This window comes from Varroa destructor, unplaced genomic scaffold, assembly GCF_002443255.2.
Source record: "Varroa destructor unplaced genomic scaffold, Vdes_3.0 BEIS01000007.1, whole genome shotgun sequence".
Classification (NCBI taxonomy): Eukaryota; Metazoa; Arthropoda; class Arachnida; order Mesostigmata; family Varroidae; genus Varroa; species Varroa destructor.
Genome location: NW_019211460.1, coordinates 13234670 through 13252880, shown reverse-complemented (window position 1 = coordinate 13252880; position 18211 = coordinate 13234670). Strand labels below are relative to the sequence as shown.

General features: G+C 39.9%; 1 protein-coding gene across 6 annotated transcripts; it reads right to left on the bottom strand.

Annotated features, from left to right (window-relative positions):
- Positions 1–3572: 3572 nt before the first annotated feature.
- On the bottom strand, positions 3573–17776 carry LOC111254866 (gamma-sarcoglycan-like). 6 transcript variants are annotated; one of them, XM_086974885.1, is made up of 11 exons: positions 17191–17433; positions 15766–15967; positions 15428–15502; positions 14461–14921; positions 10565–10660; positions 9437–10206; positions 7943–8221; positions 5966–6059; positions 5150–5281; positions 4613–4815; positions 3573–3962 (listed from the first exon to the last, which is right to left on the bottom strand). In XM_086974885.1, exons 6-11 carry the CDS (start codon positions 9605–9607, stop codon positions 3756–3758), a joined length of 1086 nt encoding a protein of 361 aa, XP_086831011.1. In that variant the 5' UTR covers positions 9608–10206; positions 10565–10660; positions 14461–14921; positions 15428–15502; positions 15766–15967; positions 17191–17433; the 3' UTR covers positions 3573–3755. The 6 variants fall into 6 exon arrangements, with proteins under 6 accessions (XP_086831011.1, XP_086831009.1, XP_022671911.1 ...); XM_086974883.1 differs by having other exon boundaries at positions 10565–10663; positions 14461–15502; XM_022816176.2 differs by having other exon boundaries at positions 14461–15502.
- Positions 17777–18211: the final 435 nt, after the last annotated feature.

Below are 18211 nucleotides of genomic sequence, written 5' to 3'. Positions count from 1 at the left end.
TTTTTCTCAGTACTTAGGTTATAATTCTGTAATACGTCATATGTAAAATGCCAGGTTTGGCGTACCGTCGTTAAAATGCGTGACTCCAAAGTTAGTCGATTTAACGTCTGTCAGATTCGTTTTTAGCAGGCTAATGGTTAAGCACAGGAGTGAGGGGATCCGCTGTGTATGGCCTGATGTTGATAAGTTATCCACAGCCTCTTTTTATTCGTATATAAGAAAGCCGTACAATCTTATTAAATTTTCTATCTGTTTTAAAAATAGAATCACTCATTTGTTGAATATACAATCTTGCGCTTATTTCTCAAGGGTGCTGGGTTTGTTGGGATCCTCAGCTCTAAATGCCATATCCTGCTGCTCCGCTTGTAAAAGCCCTCTTCAAGGGCTGCATGGCTGAATGAATTAACCACATTATTATTTTAGCACTCAGATAATTAGTTATAAAGGAATCTGAATGAAGTTTATTTATGTGGGCAAGGTTGCCCAATAAGAATCGACAACTGAAGCTTAAGCCCGATCAGGAAACACGACTGGATGTCACAGATATCTATCTATATACTTGCTCTCGTTGGTAAAAGGCTCGTGGTAGTGCCAGTAAAAAAAGGAGTAATAACTTTGGGGCGGCATGAGGTACAAGACGACAACTTATTCAATCATGAACTCAGTCAGAGTCAAATTAGGTACAGTTGTTGAAATAATGGCTGGTTTTATTTACGGAAGAATGTTTGTAGATAATAATAGAAATTGTTGTATAATAAAATATTGTGATAATAATAAAATGTTGTGATAATAATAGAATAATTGTAGAAATAATTTATATAGTCTATCGGTAAGACTTGAAGAATATGATCATTATTAGTCTGTTGTTTAGAGCACACAAACCCTAAGAGGTGCTTAAACATGACCACTGAAAACTTCCTAGGTGCGAAGTATTCATTATAAGTTATATTGGATAGTCTCAAAGGGGTCTCTTGAAACGTAACTGAAAAGTTAAGACAACTACAAGAGTAATTGACGTTCTAAAAAGTTAATTATCAGCGCGACGGTCCTATTTAATCACGGACACCTAAAGAGCTTATAGTAAGGTGCCTTCGCTAGTAATGATTTGCAACAAGGCTTAATGTATTCCTCAGCAAAAAAAAAATCGCTTAATACAGTGTTATTATGCTGGCTTTACAGTGATAGGTGTTATAGCGTTTTGGCTGAGGCTGAGAGAATGGCAAATGGCTGACGCGTGAGGTAAGTTCCCAGCGTAGGATCAAGAGCCGTTCGAAGTATTAGCCCGATGTTTATCAAACAGTGCGTGAACGCTTCTATCTATACTTTGTGCGATCTACGTTCCCATGATCAATCAGTAACTTACTGAAATCGTAATTCAATTACTTACTTATCGATTTCTAAGTATTTAGCTGATTATATTTCGCAAACCAACGTTTGCTGTGCGGGCACGTTTCGATTGTAAATTGTCTGTTTCGATTGTCTGTTTCTCTAATGCTCCAACTGTGATTTGCTGGAATGGTTCATTTATAACTGATTTTATATAGAAGTAAGTTCCATTTTTCTTATGTCAATTTAGACTGAATCGATGAAACTCAACCGCCAAATGTCATCCATTGTTCACCCAAAAAATTTGTAGAAGACATTTTTTAAATACAGGCCAAAACATATAGGTCAATCAGAAAGGCTGATTATGAAAGCAAAGTCCGACTGTAGCCTGCAAATTGCTTTTAAACCTATTCAGAAAGTATAATCTACACCGAAAAGGGCTCTCGGTAGATCAAAAGTGACGACTGTCGTGTTTGACATAAAGTTTCAGGTGAGAGCTTTTTTATTTGGTGGGATGTGAAGGATACTGTGTACTTCAGGCCCTAACAGCTACGGCAATAACTCTTCAGCACTATCAGATTTTTTAAGTTAAATTAATTTGTAAATCTCTCAAGTCGATTTTAGGATTTTTTCACAAAAAAAAATGTAAGTCCATTTAAATAAATGCGGGCGTAAACTTTCTATTAACGTAAGACTTGGCTGGCTCGACCTATACATACAGTTCAGAACCACTAGTGCTAGTGTGAAAAGCGCAATATTTTTATTATTTATTTTTCATTAAAAATTGTCGACCCTTTTATGTCTTTTTGCTTACCAATAACCGTTATTCTCCTCATCTACCTACCTACCTACATCAATTATAGGTCCACTTGCAGCTTTATTCAACTGCGAGCCTACCTTTCCAAAATTGTGAATCTGGTACGTAGAAATATATATATATATATATATACTTTTTTTTGTACAGATGATTTCTTTCTATTCTTTGGTGGATTTTTCTGGATTACTGCAGTATTTCATCTAATTTCATTCATTAAATATCCGCCTCTTTTTCCTTTCGGTAGGATGTTGCAGTATCGGACCATATCTCCCGTGCCAGGGATATATCGAATGCGGTTTACTCATTACCCTTTACCATAATTCTGTGTAGGCGGGATTAACCCGTTAACCTCAGTTGGCATCGATTCAGGTTTAGTGTTATGACTGACATCGTATAACTAAAGTCAAAATCACCACTGCCAGTTGAACCGCAGTGACGATTCAGGATTATAAGGGGATGTGATTAAATCTCTGCAGTGGTATCTATAAGATCCCGCAAAAAATGAGTATGCACTTCAAAACGAAAGTATATGCGTCGGTCAAAGGATGGAACTGGAAAAAGGCAGATCGCATTTAATCAATCGAACGTGGGTTCTCTCAGGGGGATAGCTCGTTTTTGTTTGTTACAACAAGGGGTAAGCTCGTTTGAGCACGCGCTAAGTCGAAATGGCAGCTAGCTTAAAGCAAGTACACAGCACGAGCTCAGGTTTGCAACAACTATCGTCAAACCCTTAATAACGCAGCTGCCTTAAGGAGTAGTTTATGATGCTGGCATGCTAAGTTCAGCATGACTAACAGCTACCAATTTTTCAAAGACATTCCCGAAAAAATCATGCTTTTCACGCTGAAAATGTTTTTCATACGCAATATAATCGTGGGGGTGTCGACATCCGTAGGGGCCTATAGTTCTTTTCTCAGCATACCCGAACCGTAAACGCAAAAGTGCAGCTAAACAGACTCATTAGAGGGAAACCAATATTAAATGGACTGAGGATTTCTCTACAGGTAAACGATTCATGAAGAGGTTTTAGCCTTGCAAACCAATAAGTATATTGAACTATATAAAACCAATGAATATATTCTATCTTTATAAATTTGCATTCTTACCTGAAAATTGAGTCTCCAAAAAAATTCTAGGTACCTTTGCTACCCTAGAGACAAATGACGGAGAACATGACGGAAGGCCTGTGTCAATATCACATTTTTACTTACTTCTGCTAAACTGAACGCCAAAAATAATTTTTCTTATTCTACACAGCCTGACTCTGCACGTTGCAAGGCACGCTAAACTCGGGCAAGAATCGAAAAGCTAGCTAAATGTATACGTTTCGAATATAGACCCCTCAAAGCCAAGCAAAAAACATCAGGATCGATATAAAAGTAGGCAGTACTTCGAATTCCCGATCTAGCTATCTGATTAAAAAGCCCTCTTCGATCCACTCTATTTAGAGTCGAATTTATTCACTTTTCGCTATTTGTCCAGGCCAAGTTACATTTTCTTTCATTGGCAGCGGTCACGCACTCTTGTTCCGCAGTTGTATTGTACGTCGCGTATGCAAATCGATCAGGTGAACACTATCCATCCCAATTATTAGCATTGACACGCTCCGGTTTTACACGCGACTCTGCCGACGGCTCGTAAGGTTGCTCCCGCAAATGCGCGGATGATAGGCCCTGCAGAGGGCAGCTGGTGCTGCTAGGAAAAGTCGTCCATTAGAACACCCGCACAGTTGATAGACGCCTCCATACGGTTTTCCCGTCCTCGACCCCAACGGGCTACGAAGTTTATCTAGATAAATTGAATCTGCCGAGAGTATAATCTGATGCGAAGCGGCAGAATTCGAAAAGGAAAAAGTAAAGGTAAGTGCAAGATCGGGATCGATACACATTGGGGTGGTAATGCCAGCGTGTAATCGAATCACCCTTTGTCTGTATAAATCCTGAATTCAAATGTGTGATGGGCTGGGCAACGCGTTGTGTTTTTTGGCGTAAACGTAATTTTATCAATTGCGCCCTTATGAGTAGGTCACGACCTGACCTATACGCAAGCAAAGGACACCTCTTATACATTGTCGCGAAGATTAAACCGGCGCCGAAGCGTTGATACCATGTACGTGTCGAAACGACTGAAAGATATCTGTAGCTAGAATGTTTAATCTGCCATTTAAAAACTGGAAAATAATCGTCACCGGGTAATTACGAAGAATTCAAATAGCAATTTGTTTCGCAGTCGCGTGACGGGACTGTGTGCGTGCGCATTTGTTTGTTAGGGGCAAAATTAATTATAGCATAACTCGTTTCAATATCTAATTTTTTTCTAATCAAAAGAAAAACCAAATGACACAGGGGTTTACATTAATTTTTTTTCAAGTGCAATACCGCCTAAAACGTTCGAACAATAGCTCGGATCACTGGTTATATATATATATATATAACACCAGTGTTTGTGGGAACGAAGAGCTGGTCTCACCTGTCCCTCACTAGATGCAATAGTAAGATTTCCATTAGACTCAAGAGTAAGATTCGACTCGGAAGAATCCAGAGTAACAGCTCGTGGGCCCTCTACACGTAATTCGCGAGTGGCGCTTTCCACACGCAGACCGCCGAAGTCACCCCATGCTACCATCGGTGTCTGTACCGATACGCCATCCGCAAACCGAACTCCACTTCGACCTAATCAGAAATACAGTAAGTTAAATTTGAAATAACTATGCCGTTGTCGTGCCATTTATTTTCATAGAAGACTTGCCCACTAGATTATGATACCTACGCAATAACTAGGAACGGTATGGCGGCTAGTTTCTCATTAAGTAAAACTCGAAGAGCTATAGTCAAGAAATTATTCTCTTTGAGTCAGAGTAATTACTTTTTATATTCTCTTAGCAAATTACGATGGTAGAACTGATCGAGGCCTTCCATCAACGGATATGATGATATTTGCGCCTACTAATCTGAAGCCACGTAGACCTAAGATAACACGGCTTCAAATCGGAACTGACTCACTCACCAGTAATCTTCAATGTATGCACCGCCGTAGTGACTGCAGGAGCTTGTTGACCTTCACTCGCTTGAAAAATTAAGCGCCCCTTTGCATTATGAATGGAGAAGCTTTCGGCGAAAACCTCCACCCTTTCGGGGGCTGAAAAATCGATTATCAATAAGATCTTAGTTGGTAAATTTACCAAATTTGATTTGGTTTATCTTGTATTTTAATTAATTCGAAAGCAATCTTAGCTCTGGAAAGACTCGTATTGTCGAAAAACCTTGATCCTTGGGCCAAGATTAGCGCTATATCGGTTCCCTGCGTTCTACGAGCTACTTCACAGTGATTCAGTATCGGACAGCCTTTCTCACTGCACATGCTCCCAGCTGGAACATCCTTTTACCAAAGATACTCTATCGTAACACATACTTTAGAGGTCACCGGTCGATGAAGGATGTACTGTTACACCTAATGGTAAAAGCCCAGTGTTAGGGAAAATAATGCTCTATGGGACCCATTAAATAGGATTTCCAGCGTTGGTTTTTTAGGTGTTGATATACGACTGTTACTCAAAACGACGAATGGATTCAATTAGTGGCCTAGACTCAGCAGGAACTAGTAGATGGAGAGCCTTATGCATGCACACAGGTAGGTATGAAGTATGAGGTTCGTCTTATGCCGCTCGATTATGAAGTACAAAATATTGCGTGCGAGACAATTAAATTCTTGGCTGCCGAATTCGATCGAACATTTTTTTCTAGGAGTGAATGTTTTTTCAAACGTCATTGAAACAGGTAGCGTTTGATTTATGGAACATCAGACTCTAGGTTACTAACCTACCAATTGACATGTAACTTGTCGATGTCGCGTTCTTAGTATTGGAAGTCGATGAGAGGGTAATATTCACCAATGACTGGACCAGAATCGGCTCATCCTGAAACATTTTACATAACAGTTACTTCTTTTATTTTCATATTTTAGGATAGTTGATATTTTTATTGTATAGTAAACAGGATCCTTGCTTATAAAAACGTCATGGATGTATAAGGGCGGATTTATACAACAGTGGTTTAGACAAAGTATAGATAGACGAACTAATGCTTCTGAGTGATGGCTAGGCTCCTTGCGATACTGCGTATTTGTTTTCGGCTCAATGCCAGTAAAAGTCAAAAGGTCCTTCTAGCCCAACCAATTACTACGATTCTCTCTTAACTCGATTGACGCTTTCGTAAACCACACACGGCGCCTTCGTTTTATAAGAATACTATATTATATATATATATATATAATTTTTGCCAAACAATGCTAATTATATTATAAAAAACATAACACAGGTATTCATATTGTGTGCTGTACAAACGACAATTGTGTCCTGCATTAATATACCGAACGAAATCAAAAAGTCCTGACAAAATATAGCTATACATAAAATCAATCTTTAATATATATAGATTTTCTCAAATGAAATTTAGTTTTACAGTCGTACGTTCACTTGATTTGAACTGTATAAGACAGGCAGTAATTTTTTGCAGTGGATTTCTGATTTGTTTGATTGGCATATGCATCTTCACCGAAATAGACTCGCGGATTTGTTCGGATAGCTTCCGCCTACTGACTGGAGCAGTGCCGGATAAAAAACAGCGTACCGGTATCGAAAATTATCAGAGACACGTTGTCTACGAAACTCTTGTTTCTAGCTAACTCCATACAAATAGGTAAAAAAGGCTGCAAACTTTCATTATAAGCTGGATCGGTTTTGGCTGGAAGTTGGATGCAGGTTTGAGAGATTGCATTCGTCGTCCTTCTATTTTCCTTGTATTTTTTTAGCCTCAGATGCAAGAACAATCTCGAAATTCAAAAATGCCATCAAAGGGTCACAACAACACTGACTTTGTATGTAGGCGGTGGGTAGGGAATAAAATAGGTGTTATAGACGCTGACATTTAAGGACGTAACTCGTAAACACTCCTAAAAACATCAACCGAAAAAGAGAATTAAGTCACTGAACGTTAGTAGAATTCTGATATCACAGAGGACGCACTTTTTGTCCTATCGTTTTTCACTTAAAACATGATATATAAACACCCGGAGCTAGCATCGTGTGCAGCGTTCACGTGTACACCATAATATCTAACCGGTTTACTTATGTGGTTAAAGGCAGGACCAGGTAGCGAACGTCAAAAGTGTTTATTTACTTCTTTGCTGGGAATTGCGCTTCGAATGATTTAGCAATTGCTGACCGATACATCGGATTTAGTTCGGACGGCGATGTACAGTATCACTTATGTTTTTATTCTTGTTTCTTTCTGAGGCAAGATATACACTTTTTAATTGCGTTCTCAAAACGTAAATAGCATCGTACTTAACGTTATGGCTATACAGAACTAAACGCAATTTACATGCACTTCAGTTAAACGTACGATGCTCAGCTTGCGTCTCTATAGAAGAACAGGTTTAAACTTGGCTACTCCCACCAGTTAGAATGCTTAACATTTGCCAAGCAGATGAACGCAAGCCAAACTCTTCGACAAACTCTGGGCCGGACAATTTTATTCGACGACCTTTTTTTCGTACGAGTCTCCTGAACACCATCGATAGACACTCCCTGAGAACCTCACTACTAGGTGAGGCTTCGCATGATAAAGTATAGGTTATAAAATCGTGTTCCGTGTCCTACAATGGGAGGAAATTTTAAAGAAAGAAAGTCATAAGTATCATTATTAGTTCTGTCTATATATACATATATATAGACACATACGTTCTTCAAGTACCCAAGCTACATTGACGCTACGTATTGGCCACGTTATTTTTACTTACTATTCGCGAGTGAATGTTCTTGACGGCGATATTGTCTAGGAAGTTTACCACGCTGTCTGCTCTTAGCGAGTTTGCCTTAATGGCAATAGAAGCTAGGCCTGCTGTAAACGAGAAGTTTATTGCTTTCGATATCCACAAGGTGAGCAGAAGATTAAAAGCGGCCAGCCATGATAGTGTGATAAGAAGCATAAAAAGGTATTTTTTCCGCCAGCCCCGAATATCAATAACGAGACCATCGAACATTGAAGATGCAGACGACATAATTAGCGGGTACGAATACTGAAAAAGGGCAAATAATACAGTTTTATTTGTTTGAGTGTCTGTTGGCAGAAGATCCAAGTGATCCATATCTATGAATTACACAAACAAGCTACGGGATATCCAATCGATAATGAAACGATCGATAAGTTGCTTTTCCAGAGCAAATGAAGAACCTGTAGTCGCCTGTATCTAATAGTAATACACGTCACAATACACTCTATCTATGAACGTAAGCTTGACGGTGTTCAAGCCGCAAGTTAAACTTAGCCAAATCATAGCAGATTAATGACAATGATAGAAAAAATAATTTTTTTTAAGTAGGCTTTGACAATTGAACTTATAAATTAGTGCCGATAATCGGATGCTCTTACTGTCAGGGTTGCGGTTTGGTACGCTATGCTGATAAAGCAAATACCAACATGAAAGTGTGGGCGCGACCAATGACGGTTTTTTAGGTTAAACTCTCATTTGTTCTTAGAGTCATTTTGAGGGACCTGTGGTTGGAATGCTTGTACATATGTTCTTTATTTCATAAAGCGTATCGGAATATAGAAACCCACCGCACCCGACCCATGTCGAGACACTCAGTGACGTTGTTGCAAGTAAAAGTCCACAAATAGATGGTAGCATGTGCATCTGCTACAAAGTATAGTACTGCAAAGTACATAATTGTTCGATATCATAAAACAGAAGTTGGTCATGTTATGATTACCTTTTATATGTATGGAAATCCTTATCCGAATGTACCAAGTACGTATGTGCAAATCTTACTTAGCTGGAAAAACATTAGCTGATGCGCTAGTGTGGAAGATCTAGACTTGAATAGAAGTGTCGTATGTAGGGTGCTTACTTTGTATATCGTTATGATGTTGTAATGTGCTTGAAAAGAACTGAAACAACAAAGAATTGGGGCCTGGGCACAGAAGCAGGGATGAACAACGTCGCATTTCAACAGGCAAAAGTCATGTTCCAGTTGAGCAGTCATGAATGGACGGGAAAACATCGGGAATGTACTGGCTGACCGCACTTACAATGGCCAGCTTACCCGGAACAGACCGGATACTTAAACGATGCTATCTGTGCTCACTTTTTTGCCTATCGGCAAATAATTAACAGAACACTGCACATCTCACCAATGTATTCAGTCGTTTCTATCAATTATCAAAAGATGAGGAACGCATGCCCTCGATTTAAAACGTTAGCTATTTTCGCTGATACTTTTCTAATGCTCACCGCAGTCTGATGCATCGTATGGCTCATTGTCCCATTTCCGTGTTGGACTAAAGCGATATTCTTTTTAGCAATCCCTGTGACGGGCAATACTCCACATGGACTACAACTATCGCCGATGCTTTCGCCATTGAACGCCTGCAGAGCAGGCTCGTCATCATCCGACGCCATCATAAAATCACCCTTCACCAACAAGCAATTACCACGCGCGTAACTGTTTGCACTTCACGAATTTCCTCTGTCGAAATCACATAATGGTAACAACATCTTGATCGTTCAAATCACCCCAGCCGGCACATATGGACGACATGCTCCACTTGCAGAATTTCATTAATTACATAGCACCTCAGCCATTTGTGCTGGAATGCTTTTTACAATCAGGCTGTAACCACTACATTTGGTTTACACGAGCACTGTATAATGCACAAATACTATGTAGCAGCAAACGGTTGTTCGCTGGTTCTGCTTGATGCACAAATTGCTTAGTGCAACCCTTAATGCCCTACTGAACTGTCCGCTATCCCGGTCAGGGCCTGTCTGACAGGAGTTCTTTCTGAGCCACGTGTTGCGAGGGGCGGTCTGTAGGAGAGGGAACGGTGAGCTCCGCCCAGGGGCCTCAAGGTACGAGTGCTAGGGCCCCACAGTGGGAACTTGCAAGCCGGTGGCGATGTAGTAGTGAGGACCTTAACGCAGGAGAGAGACGTAATCCTAACCTTTGGAGCTCTCGAAGAGATCTTTGCGCCACTGAGTCGGTCAATCCGTCTTTGCAGAATCTGCAAAAGTTGCCAGTTTTTAGTGTATTTCTAAATTTTGACTCGACTGTTTTTTTTTTATCTTGACAACCTAAATCAGCCCACTTTTCTACCCTTTTCAGCCCACGTATAAATTACCCGTATGGTAATAATGATGATAAGTACTAAAGCCAGTGGTTTCATCGTGCAATCTTTGATGAACTGATTTTTCTCGATCGCGCGAGATTTCCATCATAGGATAGACCGACGAGCCAAATTGATTGAGTACAATAAATTTGATTATTCACGCATATTGAACCCCCTGTATTGCACGAACTATATAATAGACCACTGCACATCTACCTAAATATGATTAGAACACAAGGAAAGCTTAAAGTACCTTTTGGGTTTACGATGGCTAACTTTACATACGTTCCTGATCATTTCCTGTTCGAATCCACCAATCGGCCACTTTCCAAAGGGTGACATCATGTACCTACTAACGCAATATTTCATTCTATGTAAATAGTTATTTATGGAATCAGTTAATGCATCCGGCTAGCTGTGTAGACATTATTGTTTCTTTTTTTGTTTGTAAACATTGTGTAAAGTCAAGCGATCTCGGTATGAACAGACTTTCCGCTTTCGACATTTCTGCTCAATTATTTTGTCAGGTAATCGAACAACCTCTAGCAGGCCGTCAAATACTAGGCCACAGTATTGCTAATGCTGATAATGGCACTAACAGTAGTAAGACAAGATTAGGACACAAGATCAGCGCAAGGCTCCGATGCTGTAACTACCGCATTGAATGTATTGGCCTGCCTGGTCGATGGACCGACCGAGTAGCAGATGCAGGCGAGCCTGGTTCGAGCGCCTCCATCAGCCGAAGCATTGCACCGCAAACGGTGCGGACCTGAGAATAAGGGAAAAACCTATATCTTAATAGGACTTTACGAGGTGCAGTATATACAAGATGTTTCGATTATTACGGATTGTATGGAAGATCTTTGGTGCAATGCTTTGCTTGCACTTCAGATGCTGAATTGAGTAAAGGATTTTCAAATAATAAATATAAAATTTCAAACTATTAAAGGACGTCGAGGCCTAATCAGAGCCCTAAAGGGCCAATAGAATTCTGTAAGAGTTTGCTATCCTAGCGTTCATGGACAGGTCGATATGTATTGAACTAAGATAAAAATGGCGTTTTCAATGTTGAACTCCTATAGCGAGCGAAGTATTGTTTAACATCTGTGCGTAATTCTCATGTGGTGGAAACCAGGTCACTCATTATACGTTCGAAAGAATGATAAACAATGCTGATCGGAGTCTTCTCGTGCAAATCCTAGGGTGGGACGTGTGTCCCTCCTACAAATAAGCTCATGAGACTGAGATTAGTAAATAGAGTAATTTGCATCGAAATTAGAGCTTGAGTTACGAGGCAAAGTTAAAAATCTGCCGTTTTAAGCGAAACGGAGTCTTGATCATCGTACATCTTCAAGCTTCACGGTGTCCCACTTCTTACTCATTGTTGGTAAACAGTAGTGAATGATGAAACGGTAGGGCAAAACTAGATAAATGAACCATTTTTTTTTTTGTTGAAATGTACTAATATATTCAGCAACTTTTACGCTGTTGTAATTAAGCAATTAAATATGTACATAGTTTCGGATACTCTGTATAAACAATTTAGCCCGAGTGCTAAACTCGATATATATTTATCATAACTACCTGATGAAAAAAAATGTAGAGATCGAATAGAATGCCCGTAGGAACTAATGATACTTGACTGAAACACAATTGTATTACAATGGACCGATGAACTAATCAAGCAGAACAGCATTTGAAAAACGCCGGTTCCCTGCTTACGATACCGCTGATCATATATATATATATGTATAACACGTATAACAAGGGGCTAGCTATTTATATAATGGCTGATTAAATTAGACCATAAATTCAGTTTTACGAGTGAAATGTCGAATTTAAATAACACCAAACTTAACAAAAACTCCTGAGTGCAAGCTCTACCGTTACGTTCTATTAGTTATGCTTCCTTAGAAGAAAATATATTGTTGTCTGATAAATAAAAAAAAAAAAAACAAAGAAAAAAAAGTACCTTTGCGTAAAGATCTGACTGCAGATATGCTATTAGCAGGATAACTGTCGCATCTTTTTTACTTGTGAGAAACAAACGTAATCAGGCCTTTTTGCACAACAAACGTTAGGCAAACATATGCTTGTGATCTGAGAGCACTTCTAGATGGAAAGAGGCCTTTTTCTTGCTATATCTTAGGCTTAGAGCAGTATGGACCTCTCAGTATCTAGTTACATCTGAGTGCCACACTTATAGCCTGCGTCAATAAGCCCACCATTAGTTTCACGGATTGTAATATCCGCATTAAGATAATTCTACTCGCGCCCCACGAAAGCTATGTTCATTGGTTAAAAATGTCTAGAAAAGTACTGTCGTTCCATTAAAGGGCACTCGACAGTTCCTATGATGGGCATGATTTACTTATTCTTTCAAAGACCCCTTGCTGTATGGTGCATTATTTTTACATTGCCTGGTTTTGATAAAGTCCAAGATGTCAAGTTTCTGCCAAAACATGAACTCTTACGTTAATTGATCGGACGCTATTAAGCCTAGTTAGTGATTAATTTTTACCGTCACCGCCAATATATACGAGAGTTAATTTCTGTAATATGATTAATTGCCCATTAGTATATTATCGATTAAGGGTGCTTTTTATCCTGTTTGCACAAAATTAAATTTTCGGGGTGGTGTCGAAGGACGCAGGAACCGTGCATTACTGCTTTTACTTATTGGGCCGTAGCTGAATGGATAGCAGGATGTCAGCGAAAAAAATTTTAGATGCGCATGTTGATTGCATGAAATGAGGGGAAAAACGGTAGAGCTAGTCGAGAAGGAGATAGTAAGGATATTTCTGTTATCGACGTCAATGGATCGAACATGCTGTCATCGAGGATCCTTCGTTGACATTGTTTCTTCGTGCTTTGCCAATGCGTTCTTCGGATTCGAAGCAAGGAGCAACTGATAGTGAGTGGCCGACGTCCTATCGAGGCGATAAGTCGAGGATAGAAAAGCGAACAAAAGTAATTTTCCAATTCACTTGATCTGGCGATGGCCGTCCACGCACGATGTCGTGCATTGTAACATCGCGAATTGTCTGCTGTAACTGTGAACCTTCTTTTATGGGCAGGGAGTGCATGTGTTTTTTTCCCGTCTAGTTTGTACAGAGCGTGGCGACATTCGGTGAAGATCGCAATGCAAAGAAGTCCAGGACATTATCTTGTACACGATGCAGATACCTAAACTACGCGTTGGCCTATATTTAAAGCCTGCAAATAAAACCTTTGGTTATTTCTAAGCGAGCTTAATTTACGCCAATGACGTATGTGGCAAATCAGACTTTGTTTGAGTACCGAGCATCAGAAATGCGTTCAGAGACACGCAACCACAGAAACGGTTGCGTAATCATCCGGCTAAACGCTGGCCTTCTTAGTCCCAACTCGTAACTGGTATTTATGTTCGTTCGATAAGTTAAACCCTTCATTCGCCCGACTTCCTCTATCTAACGGTCCTTTCATCAAATAACGAACATTGTGAAGCTCGATATCTAAAAGCTCGTGCGTTCAGCTTAATTCATCGCTATCGCTGCGGCATTAAATCATCTAATATCTGTGTTATAGTCGCCCATTGCATCAACAACCAGAAACAAGGGGCCTTCAAGGCCTTGTATAGCCAGCCTTTTATGCGAGAGCAGGACAACTCATGTCTACGGCGCTTTGACAATACAACCTAACTGTCGACCTGATTATGCTGCAACACCAAATGAACTTGCGCGTATAATCCTTCCTCCTTTTTTTTTTGTCCCGCTTTCAGTTTCTTTCAAATTTTATCACTGAAGCTATAATATTTAATTCTGTAGCATATTAAAGATACGAACTCTATGAATAATAAGAGAAACGAACATTTCTACAAAATATCAACGTGGAAAAGACGGAACATTTATTAAATCACTTCTTTTTTTTTTAAATCACATCTCAAAAGCAAGTTACTTGAACTTCTGTCCTGTAGGCTAAACATGCTAAAAGATGAGCTTAAACATGTTAGATGCTCGATGCATTATAAGCCGGAAGTTTTGAGTGAGTCCACAACACTCGACCGCGATGGCAAACCAACTTGAATTAGCATGTCACACTGAAGTCGATATACAATGGTATTTGTAGCTAATAAAAGAACTAATCAATTAGGGTTTTTTGACTACGTACCCGAGCGAAGCTTGATTCCTCCAATGAGAATAACAAATCATGAACAGAACCGTAGCGAAGCGTTTTCAACCGAAGTGCAACTCCAGAGTATTTATAGCTATTCTGGCTGTCAAATTTCCCAACGATTAAGAGGTTTCCTTGGATTAGGTCAGACATTATCATGGTTAGGGAAGAAGTTTTCGCTTCGATGACGCGGCTGCAGCGCGCGCGCTGGCGCCTCGGTGTTGAAGGATCATTAATTTCTCCACAACGCGTACACGCCGATGAAGAGGGGTCGCCCCAAGAAACTGGGGGTGGCTTCAACCATCGTCCTGGTTACAGCTTCGGTCGACTTCCATGCTTATGCAAGCCTATCGGATCTTTCCTCTATGATTCAACGTGAGAAGATAACGCGTTTTATTGGCTTTACGGGCGGTCGCTAACATGAGAGCGTCGCGATAGAGGGGAAGTAGCTATATAAACTATGGGAAAACACAGATCAGAGGGAAGGGTTAATATCGCAAGCCCGCAGTATATGCTGCTTTTGAAACTATCACTATATTTATGTGGTCAAATTCTCCTTTATGTTCTTTCAAAAGGTATCACAGCCCCCCTAACTGAGAGTAACCTTTCCTGTTTAGAATAGGACATTTTGGCCCATGCGAACCGCTGCATCAAAAGCGTTAGAAATAAAATATCCGTGCATATTATCCTTGACAACTATCATAGCTATTATTGGTGTTTTTGTAACGTGGTAAAAAAAACATGGGTTTCAGCATCCACTATACAGCTAAACATAGCCTTTGTGATGACATTGATTTTGACCTGGTAATTTCAGCCTCATTACTATGTAGAACCCATCACCAAATTAGAGACCGAGTTGTGCAAAAAACCATTACTAGATATTTTCGACTATTCCTGTCAAAATTGTTTGATGTCACGATCTGACAAAAGGAGATTTATCCTAGGAGGAGAGACAAACAGAAACCTGTGCAGGTAACTGCTGTCTGGCCTTCGGCGACTCGAACCGATTCAGCAGCAGCCTTATTCCCCGGGGAAATCCCTGCGCAAAAAAAAACAAGAGGGAAAAGAGAGTGCGTAAGTGAGAAGGATAACGGTTGAGAGAGATGTAAAGGCAGGGAGACGGGAAAGGGGGTGTTGGACAAAAAAACTTTGTTTTCGACGGGGGATCCACCATTATCGACGAAACGAAGAAATACGACGACGCATAGAAACAAGATTAATGAAGATAGAGAAAACATCAGGAAGCAGGAGTGCAGCAGGATACAACCAGCTAGGTCGCCTTTGAAGATCTGCGACTCTTACCGTCTGGTGACGTTGACAAGAATGGCTTCATAGAAGGATACGGAAATCCAATCGGATGACGACAACTTCTTGTTGTCAAATACATGAAACGACCTGCCGATGTCAGTGTCGTTGTTTTTGCGTCTGTTATCTTGAGACCTTTAGATCTGAGGGAGCAGAAAGATGGGGCCTCGTTTCGGCTTTTCATTCAAAGCTTGCCCTCCTAGGAAGGAAAATGTGCATTTATACGAGCAAAATTATCCACCTTATTCCACTGGATATGGAAGAGCTTCAATAATAGAACCTACATTATGTACATGTTGCGCATTTATCTCGCACTAAGGTGACCATTGCTAGCCAAATTCAGCATTTGAGTTATATTTAGGTTCTTTCTTAAATAGGTATGAAATTAGCTTATTAACCCATTATCACATTCTCTAACAACTACTGATAAAACATTTTTGAATCGTTACTACTACACTGATATCTTGTTGTTCTTCTAGGCTCTAATATTTCATATTTATATAAATAAATAAATATTGAACCTGATTGGTCGATATTTGTATTAATAACAGCAAAGCCCATACATTTCAATATCACCGAGGTATATATGGCACTGAGTAGGCGTTCAAATACGTGGCTTTGGCATTGCATCCAGAAGCCTAGACGTGACGCTTTGGATTTATGGTGATCGCTTCTGATTACGCTCGGGTATGTATTTAAATTAAAAATAATAAGAAAAGTAGTTGATAATGATAAAGATCCAATAAAAATTCTGCTAGAAACAATTTTCCTTAGAAACGATTTCGCCATTTTTATGTATTTACTAAAAAAAAAAAAAAAAAAAAAACACTTGAGAAGAGTCTTTAAAACGAGTGCTTTTTACTATTGCGTACTAAACGTACTAGACTGGTTGGCAAATCTATAATCAGCATAATTTCTTTATAATACACAAAGTTTTCTTTTTTCTATGTGTAATTAACATAATCGTTGTTTAAGTGTTAGAATTTACAAGGCCTCGTAATTTTTCATTACATGCCTTTAGGTCGGGCCCCCGTCATCTTCTGCTGTTCGAAATGCTTCAGCGATGTGTGAAATGTTTTACATCTATTTATAGAGAAATAACTTAGGCACACATACGGTTTTTACATGACAAGTTTTGTAGACGTTTATGTACCGTTTGAATGGTTCACATTCACAGGAAATCTTGATACTGGAGTAAACTGTAGCCACTGGTTTTGCTCGAGTGGTTAAGGAACTGCTGAAAAGATTACCACTATAAGATATGAACACAAACTACTCCCTAAGGGCTCATCGTTAGTGCATTCTTAGCACTTTGCAGAGTCTAAGCACTATTGAACGAAAAGCAAACGCCATTCGAGTGCAAACTTGGAATAAGGAAAAAAATGGGTTGATAGTCAGTAATGCAGAAATACTCGGACCTACCTTGAACTTAGGTTTCAGGGACTTTCGCTGAAATTCCTTTTTGAAGAAAAGGTTCTTTCTACGTGTCCTCTAGAAAAAGTTAACTGTCGCATACAATAATGGTTCTGCTAATGCGGAAAAATATCTCCGTCGACAACCATCCCTTTTCTTAGAAATGCCGCTAGCGTTTGAACGGGTGACGAATGCTGCCTGCAGCCCGATAGTGCCAAACTAGCGGGACTGGATAAATCTGAAGAAACTGTTTAACTGTATCATCCTTTCTATTTAAATGTTTAGTTCGATTCATTTGTATTCGCATCAACGACATTCACCTTCTAGCATCGTATCGGCCAATTTAGAGAACGCAGTCAATATTATTTCTAGCCTCGACTCAACTGTATTTAGGCGGATGAGGTTAAAAGTACAAAAGAGCTGAAGGCCATACAGTACGTGCGGCAGCGTGTCTCACTGAAAGTTCAAAAAGGCCAGTTTTATGTTGCACGTATGCCGTAACTGATTTGTAACTTGTAACAGCTTTCCGTGCATTTTGTTTGTTATCTGTCCCTAAGCGTACATTCGAACTATGGCGCGCTGTGAACACGCCTGTTTAGAATAACACTACAAGCAGCACTCGTTTAGAATAGGCATCGACGTAGTAAATTGATTAGAATAGAAGAGTTTCTCCTAAGTGACAATTGCGCAGACCTGTTAGCTCAATATCAAAAGTAGATCCCCATAGAACGATCTTGCTGACCGCCATAGCAGACGAACCTCCCGCTGTGCCTGATGCTGTTCGTGTCTCCACTAAGAATGCAACGGAAAAAAATATTTGTGAAGACGTGACAATTGGGAAAAGCCGCTTAACATAATCGCCTTACGCCCCCGTCTTATTATGCAGCCACTTTTCCTACAGCCCTAATAATATCGTCAACGCTTCTCCACGAGGAGTCACTTGTCGGGGTTTGTGGTTAGTTGAGACCCTTTGCTGCCATATGTGTTATTCCGTAAGCAAAGTTCGCGTCGGCAATTGAATTGTGCGGCA